The sequence below is a fragment of the Gigantopelta aegis genome, chromosome 7, assembly GCF_016097555.1.
Source record: "Gigantopelta aegis isolate Gae_Host chromosome 7, Gae_host_genome, whole genome shotgun sequence".
Taxonomy (NCBI): Eukaryota; Metazoa; Mollusca; class Gastropoda; order Neomphalida; family Peltospiridae; genus Gigantopelta; species Gigantopelta aegis.
Genome location: NC_054705.1, coordinates 34,744,482 through 34,763,076, shown reverse-complemented (window position 1 = coordinate 34,763,076; position 18,595 = coordinate 34,744,482). Strand labels below are relative to the sequence as shown.

Genomic DNA, 18,595 nt, shown 5'->3' with positions numbered 1-18,595 from the left:
GAACCCCACCCCCAGGTCCAGATCACGCTACGCCCCTGCCATGGGTCTAGCAAGCGACAGCGATGTTTCGCCATCCTAAACAGCACGACTTAGTCTTAAACAGTGAATACTAAGTATCGCAATCATGTAAAATACTGGCTATGCAATGCTGATGCAGTCTTAATCAGGGTAGAGTAGCGTACTCGTACCCGTTTTTGTGGTAGATTTTTTTCCAACATTCGAGACCTTGTATTACAATTATATTATATATATATATATCTCCCTCTCCCCCCCTCCCACCTCTCTCCATATATACGTGTGTGTGTGTGTGTGTGTGTGCGTGCGCGTGCGTCTGTGTATGTCAAAAACAAAATAAAACAAAACAAAAACACACCATAAAACAAACTTAATAAACAACAAACACAAAAACACAAACAAATCCAAAACAAACAAAACAACAATATGTAAAATTGTATGCAAAATTCGAGACAGAAAGGATTTAAAACAACCCAACGACAATCCTCCATTTTTCTTAATGCTACTTGATATTACCTAAGAAATTTAATATTGTTTCGACAATTATTTCATTACACCATACTGAAATGCCTTTTTAGTACCATTAAGTAAAACAAATTAAGAAGAAAAAAACATATCGGAGGTTTTGTGACATCGTCTGTGCGTATGTCTATTCTTTGATTTTAGTAAACCATTCGCTACATTTTGTACCCTGTTCTATACACACTCGTATAATAAACACGTTTCGCTTCCATGAATATGGTCAACTACTTTCAAGCAACAAACAAGTCTCACCTGAAGTTGTAAGTGCATTGTATAAATACATTTGAATAACAAAACTAGAGTTCCACTTCCAATAATTCAATATCGCTGACAGTGCATATGTATGTGAACTGGACTGGAGTCACCATAACACGAACAATGGTGCAACGACCATAAAAGGGACATTAAATTTACACAATAATGTCAATGGCGTAGCCAGCATGAGGCAGACGAGGCGCTTGCCTCATCTGGAATTTCCTCAGATTTATTTTATTTTTCCCATGACACTGATATTTATTTTACAGGTCTAGGTTTTCCTCGGCGTTTTCTATTCTGAAGTGAACAAGTAATGTTCTATTCTAAACAAGATTGGAGCTTGCCTTAAATGCAATAAGGAGTGGTTAATTTTATTTGTTATTTTTTAAACGTCTGTTTGGTTGCTAAAATTCTACATGGGTCTGTACCCTGTCCGAGGGCGTGATTTAGCTCAGTCGATTGAGTGCCCGCTTAAGGATCGAACCACCTCGGAGGATCCACTCAACGAGTGCATCACAAATGGTCAAAAGCCATGGTATGTGCTTTCCTGTCTGTGGGAAAGTGCATATAAAAGATCCCTTGCTGCGTTAGGAAAAATGTACTGGGTTTCCTCTGATGTCAGAATAACCAAATGTTTGATATCCAATAGCCGATGATTAATTGATCAATGCGTTCTAGTGGTGTCGTTAAACAAAACAAATAAACTGTACCCTGTCCAGTCTTCGCCACAAGCAAAATTAAGGCGACCTGAAGATCACTCTCCTTAAATGATGCCAGGCGAGCAATCACATGAAGTTTCCAGTGAAATTCATTAAACATTTTATTGTATGGCGATCAATTTCCCAGTCTTCTAAAACGTTTCAGGCGAATGTGGAGGAGAGCGGGGTGATAACTGTTTTATACAGTTATTACCCACCGGTAACAATAAAAACATGAATAACGTAGAAAAATGTTTAATGCAAACAAATAAAACTAGAGATCGGTTAATGCAGAAGGATAGTTGATGTTATGACTGTAACTTTAATATATTACTTTAATTGTCCATGATTATATATAAACCACACCCACCATCGTTTTGCACGTGTGCATTTTATATAGCTATGTTGTATTATTTATGTTATATATCGCCCCCTACCGACCCTGGTCGGGCTGCCTGTACTCCCTTGCACATGCCAACGCGGGCGACCCCCTCTCCCACCCACTCTAAAACTTTTCCTGTCCTGGACGAAGGAGCCGGCAAAAATCGACACCTGCGCCCAAGACAGGCTTGTGTTACAACAGCTTGTTCTGAATGTGCACGCTAAAACCTATGACCTGACCTGACCTGACCTGACCTGACCTGACCTGACCTATGTTATATATTCAGCTAGTGAGTTGTAAAACTCAAGGTAAATAAAGAATTTGAACTTGAACTCGGCTTTCCTGGCAAAAACTGCTGTCTATAACCAAAGTAATTAGCCGTTTTAAAATGATTTTAAGGAAACAACTCTACATATCTGAAAACTGGCTCAAACAATTTTCCTTTTAGTGTGAACCCTGATTCTCCAGCTGTTCTCTTTTAACAGTAATTTACTTCTAATCTTAATGCCCCGTTGCTTCACTTATCCTTTCCATCATGAGACAAAATCCAGTCTATTCCGTTACCCTTGTTCTTCATCCAAGGACAAGGAATCAGAAAGTTCAGGAACCACGCTGACCCAAAGACTGACTTCAGGTTTTCAGGAAGTGGTTGCACGTAGAGTCGGATTCCCTTGAGAAACTCGTACATGCTCTGTCCCGTCCACACCAGGACGCACTGCCAGGCGAAGAAGTAAACACACGCCGCAAACGTCATGCAGCTCATGTAACAGTGGAAAACCAGACCTACGGTCCCAGCATCTACCGATCCGGTGAGCCATCGCAAGAACACCCATGGCAACAGATAAGCATAGCATTCAGAACTGAAGAAGCTAGCGTAATGTTCTTGAAGAAAGGCCCCAGTGGCGTAGATACTGTAAATTGCGGACAGGCTGCCGTAAAAGCAGAACACCGTGAAGTACCGCTGGTTGTGGAAGCCGACGCAACATCCAGCGAAGAAGCAATGATGGTCGCGTTTCAGAACGCAATGGTCGCATATCGGACAGTGTTTGGCGCGCGGCGGAGTGTGCAGCCGACAGGTGTCGCAGTACTTCCACTGGTGAAGCTGAGGATCGAACAGCGGAAGTGACGCAGTTGAAGGTCCTACAATCGAGTCTCTCGACTTGATGAGAACGAATGCGTAATTTGCAACCATAATCGAGACGAGACAGATGGCCAGACACTGTCGTTGAAACAGTATGTTTTCGTCAGACGCATACACATCGGGCAGTGTTACTTTAATTACCACGATGAAAGACAGCAATGTATACAGCATACAATACGCGATTCCTCCCAAATTTAGAGCCTGTAGTTTCCATCTAGATATTGGGTTTAGGCTTTTGGGTTGCAGGTTGAAATCGTGGGAGTGATAGCCGTTTGGTTGTGGTACACTGGGAATCGTCTGGCGGGCTAATAATAAATTTGGCTCCATTGTATGACGTCAGGCTTTCAGGAGTTCCTCATTCTTAAAATCGTAGTTTAGGTCTGACCTGAAAAAGATACGATGATAAATTAAACTTCATTTTTGGGGAAGAGTATATCGGATGGCCGGGGTATGCTTTTTTTCTTCTTTTTTTTCATTTTGTTTTCTTTTTTTACCAAAATGTTTCGATCTAATAAAATAATTCCGTGCACATTTGTTTTCAAGCTAATTAAAATTAGCTCCACTATTACATGTGGATCTAACAGCAGCCAGTTGGAGCTCATGTCCACCAATCAAAACCTTACTTGCAGAATCATGCCAGTGATTTAAAAATAATTTGAAAACATTCCGAATTATCCTGAGGGTATACATGTTTCGTGTGAATTACGAATGCCTTAAAACATGTTTTATTTTATAAAATAAATAATTTGTAATGTAAAACTGAAGACTGATTTAGTTTTTAGTTTCTTTAATAAATAAATAATTTGTAATGTAAAATTGAAGACTGATAACCCATCCCGTATGTATTGGTATGGTTCGCTGTACTGCGGCCACTAAAATAGACTCGCCCAATATTTTTAGAATTTGTATGCTCCCAAATAACGTTATAAAAGGCGAAGTGTGATTGGTCAATATTTAAATTATTATTTACAGACGAAATGTTACTTGGACATTGGAGACTACGCAGTGTTGTTAGCAATCTGATTAAAATTAGTTCTACTGTTCTAAACAAGGCATTCGTAATTCACATGAAACATGTCGTATACCCTAATTCGGAATGTTTTCAAATTATTTTCAAATCATTGGCATGATTCTGCAAGGTTTTGATTGGTGGACATGAGTTCCAACTGGCTGCTGTTAGATCCACATGTAATAGTGGAGCTAATTTTAATTAGATTGCTTTGTTTTAAGTTCTAACCTAGTTGGACCCTGAATCAATCACTCACGCACGCACGCACGCACACGCACACACACACACATACACACACGCACACACACACACACACACACACACACACACACACACACACACACCTTAGCCGAAGTACCCTGCCGTTCTGGAGTTAGATGGACATTTGGACGGTTATGGTAGCTCTCTGAAACCAGAAATAACTGTATAGAGAAAACACGGAATAGCTGCGTACCACACGGTAGGCAACGAATCCCGCAATATTACAACAAAACTCCCATGTTTGACACTAATATACCTTTACATTGATCGTTTTCGAGTTCGCGAATAACAAATATTTCACATATTAACCACTAATACACACACTACAGGAAGAAACCCGTCAGCACCTATATAATAATATATACATATTATGTATTTAACCAGAACATTATTGAAAGGGTAGGCAGTCCTTTATGAAATTCGTTTTGATATGAGAGAGAGGGTGGGTGGGGAAATAGATAGATAGATAGCCATGCGGGTTACACCGAAGGTATAATGAATCATTTCATCAATGCCGATTAACGCCATTTTCCTCAGCTTCTCTACTGAAAATCAGCGTACAAATATCGCGCCTCGTTCATTAATACTGTCAAGATATGTGCAACCATCAATGAAATATTAAAAATGTTCAACTACAAAAGGAAGCTCACCAAATAAAAGGAGGAAAATCTTATAAAAACTTACAAATGCGAAACCCAAATTGTCCCTCTGCGTCTGCCTTTGGCAAGGCTTACAATATTTTTCGTCAGCGAATGGTAGATTGACCATATTCTGACCTGCTACTGAAATTAGAGAAATCTAAAATCCAAATAGTACATACCGGATTTAATTATCAAAATATTAATTCGTGTCTGATAACTATAACAACAAAATACGCCTTAAAATAAATGTACAAGTAACAAAACAACCTTAGTGAGGCCTCAATGTTTCAACGTTACTAGTTTCTAAACAACAGATTGTAGAAAATAGAAGTTGTGTTCCGAGAAACTTGAAACATTAATTGTGCCATTATTATTTACAATTTTATATCGATTCAGATGTGTCTTTTGTGAAATTCGTATTTGTTATGAGATGGAGGGGAAAGATAGATATATACATAGAGATAGAGACAGATAGACAGAAAGACAGAGGCGGAGAGAGACTAAGACAGAGAGACGGGAGAGAAACTAGGACTGAGACTAAGTCAGAGTCGGAAGGCGATGTTACTATTTACGAAAATCAGCAAGGATCTATTATATAATGAATGTCAACAAACACTACAGGAAAGCACATACCACGACCTTTGACCAGTTGTGATGCAGTAGTTGGAACAAGAAAAAAAACCCCAGTTGAATAGATCTTCGATGGTTCGATCCTGCGACGCAAGCATCTCAACCGACTGAGTTAAATCCCGCCCTCGAAGAACTTAAATTTCTCACTTTCAGTAAAGTGCAATTCCATACACCTATGTGCTAAATTGTAAAACGGACACCATAATATAGAGAGTAGTATATTACAAAATTCTAATAAAAGGATAACTCTAAACGATATATGCTATACATACACATGGTCTTCAAAAGTTTCGCCTACACGTGTGTATGTGTGTGTGTGTATATATAAATATATATATATATATATATATATATATATATATATATATATATATATATATATATATATATGTTTTTGTTTTTTTATAAATCTGCAGTATACATTTCCACCATAAGCGTCGGAAGCGGAGAACCAGGCGGAGCAATGATCATCCCCACTGAAAATTATACACCCTCTACTCAATAAAAAGGCCTGCCCCCAACCTGCACGAAAATGTACGTCCCCCCCCCCCCCCCCTCAACTTTATATCAACATATAAAAATATGTCTTGTGCCTCCCCACTCTACCCACTAAAGACTGTGCCACCCTCTACTGATCAGCCTAGTTTGATGCAAGTGTAATTTATCGCTATTTGTGCATTTGTATGAAAAAATAAAACAAAAATCAAGAACCAAAAAGAACCCTACCAAACAAAACATTAAAGTATTTTTTTTTAAAGTGCGTTACGTAACGCTTTTCAGTACACACACCCCCTCGAACTTTCAACCAACATACACCCACCCCCTTGAGCATTACGTAATATTTGAATGGCCCCTAAATCTGATAAAAAAATCCAGAAAATATGGCTAGATAGCTGTCACAGAGATAGATATACAAAACCAGCAAACTTGTCGGCAACAGCCTCCTGGCAAAACGTTACAGGGTGTTCGCCTCTACTGAATATGCCCAATTCCATCCGACGTCCTCCGGAAATTGGTCCAATTCTCATCCAGCGTCACAGAAATGCATGTGTAACATTCACTATTAACATTAAATTGGTGTACTCGTAACTGATACTGGAATAGACGACAGTCCTGATTTGGGGAGGAATCGGTTATCACCACATAACGCCTTTACATGTATGCCATAGAAGGGCGACAGCCCAGTATTACATCGATAGCGTGTTGTGAAGAGTTGTCGTACCACAGTTTGGTGCTCATCCAGATCTTTCAACACCTTTCAACGGCGCTTACTGCGCTTACTGCGCGATTAACCATGTAGTTTTTGGCGAATGCACACATCCGTGTCATGGGAGGGCCTGCGCTATTCCCTGACCTTTCTCCAATCGAGCATTTGTGGGATGAGTTAGGACAACGTCTTCAAAAACGCCAATTCCACAACGTTCGGTATCTTGAGCAGGCACTCCAAGATGAATGAGAGGTTACCCCAGAACCTGATCCAGACTGATTATGTCCATGCGACAACGCTGTTTATCGAGTATGAATGCTAGAGGCGGACACACGACTTACCGACTTTTCGTTTTGCACCTTCTCACGTTTTAATTAATGAATGAAATTCTACGACGTTTGATGTCGGTGTTTGTTGTCATTTAAACCGATAAACCCCTTACTTTGAAAAAACCCCTCAAGTTACCAAATAATTATAGTGCATTAATATACCAAAATATTTGTACATTATCCCTGGTGCGTTTCCAATGGTATTCAGTATATGTTTAAATTTTAAACAAAAGTAAATAAAATAATTTTGGCAGAACATATGACTTTCACATCATTGGTTGAAGGAAGAAATGTTTCATAAACAATATGGGTGCCCCCCCCCCCCCCCCATGGGCCATCCCTCCCCTTTCACACCATTGGCTGAAGGAAGGAAATGTTTCATAAACAATATGGGTGCCCCCCATGGGCCAACCCTCCCCTTTCACATCATTGGTTGAAAGAAGGAAATGTTTCATAGACAATATGGGTGCCCCCATGAGCCAACCCTCCCCTTTCACATCATTGGTTGAAGGAAGGAAATGTTTCATAGACAATATGGGTGCCCCCATCAGCCAACCCTCCCCTTTCACATCATTGGTTGAAGGAAGGAAATGTTTCATAGACAATATGGGTGCCCTCCATGAGCCAACCCTCCCCTTTCACATCATTGGTTGAAGGAAGGAAATGTTTCATAGACAATATGGGTGCCCCCCATGAGCCAACCCTCCCCTTTCACATCATTGGTTGAAGGAAGGAACTGTTTCATAGACAATATGGGTGCCCCCATGAGCCAACCCTCCCCTTTCACATCATTGGTTGAAGGAAGGAAATGTTTCATAGATAATATGGGTGCCCCCCATAAGCTAACCCTCCCCTTTCACATCATTGGTTGAAGGAAAGAAATGTTTCATAGACAATATGGGTGCCCCCATGAGCCAACCCTCCCCTTTCACATCATTGGTTGAAGGAAGGAAATGTTTCATAGACAATATGGGTGCCCCCCATGAGCCAACCCTCCCCTTTCACATCATTGGTTGAAGGAAGGAACTGTTTCATAGACAATATGGGTGCCCCCATGAGCCAACCCTCCCCTTTCACATCATTGGTTGAAGGAAGGAAATGTTTCATAGATAATATGGGTGCCCCCCATAAGCTAACCCTCCCCTTTCACATCATTGGTTGAAGGAAAGAAATGTTTCATAGACAATATGGGTGCCCCCATGAGCCAACCCTCCCCTTTCACATCATTGGTTGAAGGAAGGAAATGTTTCATAGACAATATGGGTGCCCCCCATGAACCAACCCTCCCCTTTCACATCATTAGTTGAAAGAAGGAAATGTTTCATAGACAATATGGGTGCCCCCATGAGCCAACCCTCCCCTTTCACATCACTGGTTGAAGGAAGGAAATGTTTCATAGACAATATGGGTGCCCCCCATGAGCCAACCTTCCCCTTTCACATCATTGGTTGAAGGAAGGAAATGTTTCATAGACAATATGGGTGCCCCCCCATGAGCCAACTCTCCCCTTTCACATCATTGGTTGAAGGAAGGAAATGTTTCACAGACAATATGGGTGCCCTCCATGAGCCAACCCTCCCCTTTCACATCAGTGGTTGAAAGAAGGAAATGTTTCATAGACAATATGGGTGCTCCCCATAAGCCAACCCTCCCCTTTCACATCATTGGTTGAATGAAGGAAATGTTTCATAGACAATATGGGTGCCCCCCATAAGCCAACCCTCCCCTTTCACATCATTGGTTGAAGGAAGGAAATGTTTCATTTAACAACGCACTCAACACATTTTATTTACGGTTATATGGCGTCGGACATATGGTTAAGGACCACACACAGATACTGAGAAAGGAAACCTGCTGTCGCCACTTCATGGGCTACTCTTTTTGATTAGCAGCAAGGGATCTTTTATATGCACCATCCCACAGACAGGATAGTACATACCACGGCCTTTGTTACACCAGTTGTGGAGCACTGGCAGGAACGAGAAGTAGCCCAATGGGCCCACCGACGGGAATCGATCCTAGATCGATCGCACATCAGGCGAGCGCTGTACCATTGAGCTATGTCCCGCCCCTCATGGTTAAAATCAGTTTCAGGTTAACATGCATATATGGCAAAGCAATGCATTTCAGTTGTGCTATTTTCAGTGGGTGATTAGGCTTTAGCTCCCAGGCTATCACCATGGAGCAGCCAATCAATTGTCTTTAAAATCAATCTCCCACATGTGTAATGTAATATTCATAAACAGTAAGACAAAAAACCCCAAACAAACCAGCATGTACGGGCCTGTTTCATAGTGTAATACCAAAAATGTCTTACAGTGTTCTCTACAACTGTAATCTACTATGATCATAATGCTTAATGTACTTACTGACAGCTCATACCAACCATCGACATACCCACTGTAAATTACAGTTTGGATAGGGATATTACTTTCCAATATCTCAACATTTCCAGGACAAATTAAAACAACAATTATATCAAAGTATTCAAAACTGTATTTGTGTACAAGATTGAATCCAAGAAATATTTTCACAACAGTAACATAAAAACACACAACACGTTCCTATTTAAGTATAAACTATGTTAGCCTTAAGGATTGCATTCACTATGATCTACATTTCCACATGCTGACCAAACCAAATGCTACGGGACAGGGTATATTATTAGTATACCAGTGGTCAAAATACTGCATTTATATTTTATCATCAGGTTTGGTCTGGCAGGATTAGATTCGATCCGGCAGAATTAGTAGCTTGCTGGACTTAATGTCTGGAAGGAATTTCAGATAATTTTGACCCCTGCATATTATTCCAATCTGCAAATACTTTTGTTATAAATTCTTATTCTTGGAATGTGAAAATTCCCCCGATTTGCCTCCCGACAGAAAAAAGTTGTACTGCAGAATGGGAATTCCCCTTGTACTATGAATTAAGTTCTTAAAGAAATGATTTGATTGTTATTTGATAGTATTTAATATTGATGACATAGTCCCCATTATAAAATGAATTGGCCATAGTAGTCAATAATATTCAGGGGTTCACATTAACACTGGCCCAATGGTGCCATAAGCCTTTTTTTTTGTATATTATATAATAACTGTTTTGAGTAATTTCAAAATGTTTAACTGTAAAGCAAAGTCATTAACACAATTATATAATTATACATAGACTGTAATTTACCAGGCAGTGGGCTTGGGGGGGGGGGGGGGGGGGGGGGGGGGGGGAGAGGGAGGTTTAGTCATTTAAAATCTACTATTCCAGAGATGTATTTGATGCTCTTTACAATTTCCTCTTGTTTTCCTGTTTATATGCAAAATTTCACAGCTATACGTACTTTTAATATCAATTTAAGAAAACAATGATATAAACAAATATGCTTTCCATGCTGAGTCCTGCTAACGTGAAAAGTTGTGAAGGCGGTCTCATTCCAAACAGTATCCACTCGTGATTAGTGACTCAAAATGTGTCAACACAGTCACATGACAGATTTCCAGCAATCACCAGCATGCACGTGTTATGCCAGACATCTGGTTATAGTCCACCAACTGTCGCCACACAATTCGACTAAGACGCCAGCTTCTCTTGACACTGCGAGGTCGCGAGGTCACAATGCACCTTGCCCGAAGACGGGTGATACAGCTGTCTCGTGGGAAGGCTGCGATGTCTTTATCAGCTACTTCCTGTCCAAAAAAATATCTTAAATTTTTTTAATATACTGTAATTTCCTGCATATTACACATGGGCTACTAATTTTAAATGGATGTATCCTCTTTTTTTGCACTGGTCCTTTATCTGGTGGGATTAGATATATTGTGCAATTGAATTGTTTATGGCCACTGAATGACACAATGCACCATCATTAAATTAACTTATTACAATAGACATATTTGCAAAAATATTTACAAATCAAATTGGGTAGTTTCAGTTCGACTTTCTCTTGGGGGATGGGGCCCATATTCGGTACCACAGCACGCCTAAATAAATCCCTGTTAAAGCAGACTATCTGACAGTGCAGGCAATGTCAGGTGACCGGTTTTTATCTCCCAGGGCTAAAAGACATGTAGGCAATATGAAGAAGAAGTTTGTTTTGTTTAACAACACCAATAGAGCACACTGATTTTATTAATCATCGGCTATTGAATGTCAAACATTTGGTAATTCTGACATAATAATCTTAGAGAGGAAACCTGCTACATTTTTCAATTAGTAGCATGGGATCTTTTATATGCACCATTCCACAGACAGGATAGCACATACCACAGCCTTTGATATATCAGTCGTGGTGCACTGGATGGAATGAGAAATAGCCCAATAGGTCCACTGATGGGGATCGATCCTAAACCGACCATGCATCAGGCGAGTGCTTTACCACTGGGCTACATCAAAATGCTTGTTTCAGACAGACCATAAAGGGTGTATACTACCAAATCAAATCCCACAGACGACAATAGTAACATATGTGGCTAAAACTCCTACCTGCAGCGTATCAATCGACATAAACGCCACGGATATAAATACTACCACCCCTTACACTTAAAGTGAATCAGAAAAAATTGGGGGTCAAGCTGCTTGTTTCTGAGATAACGGGTAGCGTCTATGACTACCCTAGTTCCGCACAAAATTCGAGTACTTTTTTTTACAGGTTCCCCCATACAAGTTTCAAGCACAAGGCTACTTGACACATTGGTACTAGATGAAATAAAATTGCATATTTTTTTTACCCAGATGAAACTATTATTTTTTACAACCAACACACTCACATTTATAACCAATCACAGGACTTGTGGTGTTCACTTCTCTATCAAAAGTTGGGTGCACCTCGAACTTTGACCCAGCCGGAAGTTATTTGGTTTAGTACTACCTATACTGATAACATACATTTTTCAAAAAGTGTCCAGCTATGTGTCTTTATGACAAACAGGATCTGGTGTATTCTGACATAAACTGACAACCTCACTGAAACTGTTGTTTCTACAGTGCAGCCTAATATAATGTACACCTCAAAAGGCATATATATTGCTTATAGTTTTGTACAAATGCAATATGTCATATTAAACAACAAATGTTTTAAAATAAAACTCCTGAAGATATTTACTTTCAGTTGGGTGTGTGTACTCAGGTATATATGTAGAGACAACAAAGATAGTCAGAGTACCTCTACCCCTTTAAAGAATTCCATTAAAACACATGCACTTGATTGACCCCTAGATTATGAAGACCTTAACAGGCACATCAAAGAAATATCAGTATTAAAACAATACACTGTCTGAGGAAGGAAACACAAACATGACTGTACCTGTATGAAGTAATGACTTAATGTCCTGAACATTAGTGTTGGGAGGAAATCCTGTATGCTGGGTGTGGGTGTCTTCAAGTTACCAGGTGTGGGAATTTCAAATCCATCGGCCATGCTGATTTTCATAATGAACCATCAAAACCATTGGCAGCCACCAATATTCCTGACTATATTTTATTTATAGCCTAATGTAGTAGGAGGTTTTAATAGTTGTCATATCTGGAATTATCATGCAGCTTTCACACATATATTTTTGATTAATTACTGAAAAAAGCTATTTTTAAATGACAAAATTACCCGAACATCTATTTTCTTGCATTATTTTCTAATCCGGATGAATACAGTATGTATATTGGATGTATTCCTACAATCTGTAATCCAGCATTTTATTTAGCTAGTAACATTAGGTAATACAGCTTTAACAATAAAATAAATTATCAACTTAATCCAAGGCAGATAATCAAATCTGAAAAAATTGGTTCTGAATCTAGTATAAACTCAAAATGCTCTTCATGAGAGCTAACTAAGTGATTATTAAGAAAAACAAATGATCTGGAGATCTAAGTATATGTTTAACAACCTTATTGTTATGTATAAATAAGAACAGAAGGCACAATAGTGACAACAAATTTAATTATGTTTTTGGTAAAGTTTTTCTTCAAATTTACTTTAAATTTTGAATAAAACTACAAATTTGTCTAAAATATAACTTAGCACCCTATAAATATGTTAAAATGACAATAAAAATCAAGTTCTTTACAAATTTGAGTTTTCAGAATTTCAAACATGAAAAATTAACAATGTTAATGGAAACTAAAGACATTAACCCACTACTGGCACATGCTATTTTTAATACAAAAATAAATTGCTATTAAAATCTTAGTTCAGGTTGCCTATATATAATACCATATTTAAGAGCAGTTGTATATGGCAAGTCAAATACCATGTAAAAAGAAATTATTGAAATCTTTACAGTATGAATTATAGGCCAAAACCAACTTTTCTTCAGTGCTAACTTTGATTCAAACTCCATTCCGAGCCATGTACAGAGATTATTGTCACGGTCAAGGTCATTGTGAACTTGCATGGTCGAGTGATGGCTAATTAATCAACCAGTATAGTTTAATTAAATAAAATGACAAAATTATAATATTTTTTATTATGCACTGAATATGTGCTCTAGGGTGTATACTACCAAATCAAATCCCATAGACGACAATAGTAACATATGTGGCTAAAACTCCTACCTGCAGCGTATCAATCGACATAAACGCCACGGATATAAATACTACCACCCCTCACACTTAAAGTGAATCAGAAAAAATTGGGGGTCAAGCTGCTCGTTTCTGAGATAACGGGTAGTGTCTATGACTACCCTAGTTCCGCACAAAATTTGAGTACTTTTTTTTACAGGTACCCCATACATGTTTCAAGCACAAGGCTACTTGACACATTGGTACTAGATGAAATAAAATTGCATTTTTTTTTTACCCAGATGAAACTATTATTTTTTACAACCAACACACTCACATTTATAACCAATCACAGAACTTGTGGTGTTCACTTCTCTATCAAAAGTTGGGTGCACCTCGAACTTTGACCCAGCCGGAAGTTATTTGGTTTAGTACTACCTAAAGATTGAACACAGAAGAAAAAGAAGGAAAGGAAAGGAAGGAAATGGTTTATTTAACAACACGCTCAACACATCTTATTTACGGTTATATGGCGTCGGAAAGGAAGAAGAAAGAAGGAAGGACTATATTACTTAACTATGCACTCGACACATTTTAATTATGGTTATATGGCATACGACATACGGTTAAAGACCACACAGATAATGAGAGAGGAAACTCACTGCCGCCATCCAATGGACTACTCTTTCCAATTAGTCATGTCATAGGGTTTTACGTGCACATTCAGAACAAGCTGTTGTAGTGCATGCCTGTCGTCCATGACAGGAAAGGTGGGGGGAGGGGAGAGGAGGGACCGCCTGCACTGGCAGGTGCAAGGGAGCACCAGCAGCCCGATCAAATCGGTAGCAGGCAGGTGGGGGTGGTGGTGGTGCTATGAAATTTTAATGGAGCAGTTAAATGCCAAAGAGAAAAGGGTGCGCAATTTTGATTGAGGGAATTTGGCGCAATTTTGAACGGTCGGTCGAAAGGTAAATGGCCGAGCTAATATAGGTTTTGATATTAGTGAATCGAGAGTAGCTAGTTAATTTTAGACCTTTACGATGCTGTGGTGTCTCCCTAGGTTGCCCATAGGGCCCTTATAAAATTAGTGGCAATGAGTCTTTTATATACTATACCCCATCCCACAGACAGGATACTTAATTGGATATACACAAGTAATTTAATCAAGTTTAAGAAAAAATTAAAATGTGTACCTGTAATTCTCGAGGAAGGATTGTGTTTTTTCTGATCGAGTTCACCCGCTGTCTTTCAGCATTGTACTGCTTGACCATTTTACGGCGCTTTTCATCTCTGATCATCCTCCAGTCGACATACTTCGTTCTCACTTGCATTTCCTGTATGTTGGGTCGTCTGTCTTGAATACAGTGCATCAGACTTGGCGCTCCTAAATTCAACTGTAGAAAGCTCCATCTTGAGTATGAAACCTGGAAATTAAAAGTTTGTTTTATTAAAGCACATTTATTTATTATTCATCAGCTATTGGATGTCAAACATTTGGTAATTTTGACATATAGTCTTAGAGAGGAAACATCATACATTTTTCTATTAGTAGCAACAGATCTTTTATATGCACCATCCCACAGCCTTTGATATACCAGTCGTAATGCACTGGCTGGAACGATAAATAGCCATTGAGAACTGGATTTAATTGACATTAGGGGTGTAATACACACTCGAATATTCGGTGCACCAAATAGCAATCTGTATCATAGTTGCATTCATAATGGTCACTAGCTGAACCGAATACATACATGTAATGCTAACTGTACAATTTATGTTTTTAATTCATACTAACCTAAACACAATACTGATTTAATTTTTGTTTTATAATGTCTGGACCTGTTTTGTATTAGATCAAGTGCATATAGACCGATCTTTTTTCATTCAATCATATTTTGTTGAATATATAACTTCAATATGCAAGCCTTTAAATACCCGATAAAAGCAAAATAAATCTGTATAATTCTTAACATGAACTCTGGCAATACAAATTGGTATTAAATTGACTAATACATGTACATGTACATATATGAAGAAAAAAAACGGCCGTATAAAATATATTTCATATACAAAATAAAATTAGTTTAATCTATAACTTCTATTTACATTATATGGTTGCCATAGTACGAAAAAAGTGAATTATAACAAAAGCAGTTATGAACATTTGAAAAAATAAGTATATGCATGCTTGCAAAGGCAATGGTATATTTTTTAATTTTAATGATATAGTTATCTTTAAACTTTTTATTATTAACAACAAACAAACAACAAATACCAAAAACCCCACAAAAACAAGTATCAACAGACCAAAACAATTTTTCCAAAAGCTTTTAAGAAACATGCAACATACTTCAGCTATTTCCGTTAACAATCGCACAGACAGTAAATTATGTTCTAGAACTTTCAATGGAGTCGAATTATAAATACATAATGGCTGGAATACAGAAAACGGTTGATGTCGATGCTCACGCAAAATATAAATCAGCGTTATGGAAATATTTTGGTTTCCCAAAGCAGTGTTTCCCCCAGAAAGAAAACGGTTTAGGATTAGAGTTAAGAAAATCATAGAGTATTGATAAGAGTCATTAATTTTCTCAAAAGGTTAATTAAAAAAAAAAAAAAAAAATCTGCAAAACATTTGGTGGGTATGGCACCATACCCATTTTAGCCTCTGGCGGAAACCTTGCAAAGTAGGCCTACAAAGACGGTGAAACTACAACAGTTAAAACAGAGATAACCCCACAACCTTTTTACTTTTGTATTCATTGACGTGAATACATATTTGTATTCATCACCTCATATTTGTGATATATATCATATTTGCCACCATTTGTTACACCAGTGGCGTATCGTGGGTTGCCAGCACCCGGGGCAAGGCACCCGGAGCAAGGCAAGTATTGCACCCCTAACCAGTGGACCATTAGCACTTCCCCAGAGTCCCTTTCACCAGTCCAGAATTCTGTGCACGGGGCAAACGCCCACGCTATGCCACTGCGTTACAGGGCATAATATTTCATGAGAACCGTCGTTCTGTTCGCGTGTCGGTTACGCAACTTTAAAATCACGAAAAACCGCCGATCGGTTACGTGATGAACAATTGCATTCTAAAATTAAAAGTACCATATATCAGTAATGAAAGGTAACTATATTCACGTAACCGAACAATCGGTTACCTAAGTAAAACTCACGTGAACGGACTTCCGTTTACCTAAGATTTTTAAATACTGTCCCCTGCGTTACACATCTAATTGACAGGGCTTAACAGTGTCACCATGACTATTTCTGTAGCTGTGGTGTGAACTGCAGGAAAAGTTAAAAGTTTGTTTTGTTTAACAACACAACTAGAGCACACTGATTTATTAATCATTGGCTACTGGATGTCAAACATTTGGTAATTTTTACATATTATTCCATTATTAGCAAGGAATCTTTTATATCCACCATCCTACAGACAGGAAAGCACATACCACGGCCTTTGATATACCAGTCATGGTTCACTGACTGGAAAATAAACTCAATAGGCCTACCGAAGGAAATCAGATCTAGATTAACCGCACATCAGGTGAGTCCCCTAAATTGCAGGAAGTCAGGGGCTTCACTCATAGCAGGTTTTTTCATTGCTGAATAAAAAAAAATATTTCAGTAAAAAATTATATTATTAATTTTGTATTTATTTGTTGTTCAAAATTGTTGTCAAAAATGTAATCAGACTCAAAATTGTCATTGGTTTGCACAAATTGCCCTTGGAAAAATCCTTTCAAAATTGATGTACAAAACAAATGTTTAAGTTCGAGACTTAATTTATGTTACATGAACATAATATCTGCTTTCGTTATGCCGGGATTCGAACCCACAATCTTTCTTAATTTACAAGCCAATGTCATAATTCATCATTACTCTGTGAAAATATAACTGTGGAAAGAGACCATTATAACGATTTGTAGTACGGTTTCTTCTTTATGTGCAAGACATGCAATCAATATTGGATGATTTCGTTTAAAAATTAATATACGTGTATGCATTTCACCTGAGCAGTTTTCAATATATTTTTCCACAAGGAAGTCATCTTATTTATAATTATTAAATTGATGCAAACGTGACATTATTAGACTGGTCAAACAATTCGTTAAAAGAACCAGTTATTTCTTATATAGGGAAAGCACATTTTGAGAATCCGGGTCGTTTCGCCCTTATTCCTATTCGCCCCGAGTCATTTCACCCTTAGAATGAGTCGTTTCGTCCCCCATTATGAGTCGTTTCGCTCCTATGTATTGGGGTGGTCCGAAACAAAATGTGGACAACTACAACAAATTTATTTTTCGTTAGATTTTACCCACATTTTGTCCAGACAGAAATCTTGAAAAAAACAATGGCATGGATTCCACATACTAGATGATAACCATGTCACCTGTATCGACTTCGCTGAGATCGCATAGGGCAAAAAACATGTAATTTTGTGCCGGCTTCCATTTTGACTTTTTATAGAATATTCTACAAGAGGGGTGAAAGGATATGACTTAATCTAACAACCGTTGAATGTAATAACATGTTATGATATAAATGCAAATGTGATGACGTCATATTATTTTATTATTATTAACATTATTTGATTGTTTAAAGATACCACTAGAGATCATTAATTTTATATTAATATTTTAGAGTCTTTCACAACTCTATAAGAGTATTCCATAAAAAACCAAATGGCAGGCCGCAGAAAATTGCATGTATTTTGCCCTAAACTGGCTGTAACGAGAACAGACATCGATATGTTATGTTAAAACCTGCTTAAAAAAGCACAAAACACGCATTATTTTAAAACATTTTAATAACAAAATACGCATTATTTTAATAACAAAGACAACAACAATGCCATATATAGCATACAACAAGCATTTTTTAAATGTAAACTGAAGCAAATGGACCTTTTAATATTTCCTCAGCACAGATGTAAACATGACACGTCAATGGATATTACAGAGGCCAATTTCGCAAATTTGCAAAAAAGCGGTCTCCCCC

The 18,595-nt window shown here is 38.2% G+C and overlaps 2 protein-coding genes across 3 annotated transcripts; both read right to left on the bottom strand.

Annotated features, from left to right (window-relative positions):
* Positions 1-2,066: 2,066 nt before the first annotated feature.
* LOC121377265 (palmitoyltransferase ZDHHC22-like) lies at positions 2,067-5,209 on the bottom strand. Of its 2 annotated transcripts, none has more exons than XM_041505192.1 (2): positions 4,968-5,209; positions 2,067-3,398 (listed from the first exon to the last, which is right to left on the bottom strand). In XM_041505192.1, the coding sequence occupies exon 2, from the start codon at positions 3,338-3,340 to the stop codon at positions 2,390-2,392; it is 951 nt and encodes a 316-aa protein (XP_041361126.1). In that variant the 5' UTR covers positions 3,341-3,398; positions 4,968-5,209; the 3' UTR covers positions 2,067-2,389. The 2 variants fall into 2 exon arrangements, with proteins under 2 accessions (XP_041361126.1, XP_041361128.1); XM_041505194.1 differs by having other exon boundaries at positions 5,104-5,179.
* A 4,359-nt stretch (positions 5,210-9,568) lies between these two features.
* LOC121376961 (28S ribosomal protein S14, mitochondrial-like) lies at positions 9,569-17,751 on the bottom strand. Its single transcript, XM_041504772.1, has 3 exons — positions 17,607-17,751; positions 14,773-15,003; positions 9,569-10,770 (listed from the first exon to the last, which is right to left on the bottom strand). The coding sequence occupies exons 1-3, from the start codon at positions 17,643-17,645 to the stop codon at positions 10,588-10,590; spliced, it is 453 nt and encodes a 150-aa protein (XP_041360706.1). The 5' UTR covers positions 17,646-17,751; the 3' UTR covers positions 9,569-10,587.
* Positions 17,752-18,595: the final 844 nt, after the last annotated feature.

Bases quoted from the DNA above. Each gene is read 5' to 3' on its own strand.
- LOC121377265 (XM_041505192.1), bottom strand. From the start codon at position 3,340: ATGGAGCCAAATTTATTATTAGCCCGCCAGACGATTCCCAGTGTACCA.
- LOC121376961 (XM_041504772.1), bottom strand. From the start codon at position 17,645: ATGACTTCCTTGTGGAAAAATATATTGAAAACTGCTCAG. The intron at 15,004-17,606 runs GTGAAATGCATA...TTTAATTTCCAG, and splicing joins ATATATTGAAAACTGCTCAG to GTTTCATACTCAAGATGGAG. The intron at 10,771-14,772 runs GTACACATTTTA...TTTTTTGGACAG, and splicing joins TCCTTCCTCGAGAATTACAG to GAAGTAGCTGATAAAGACAT.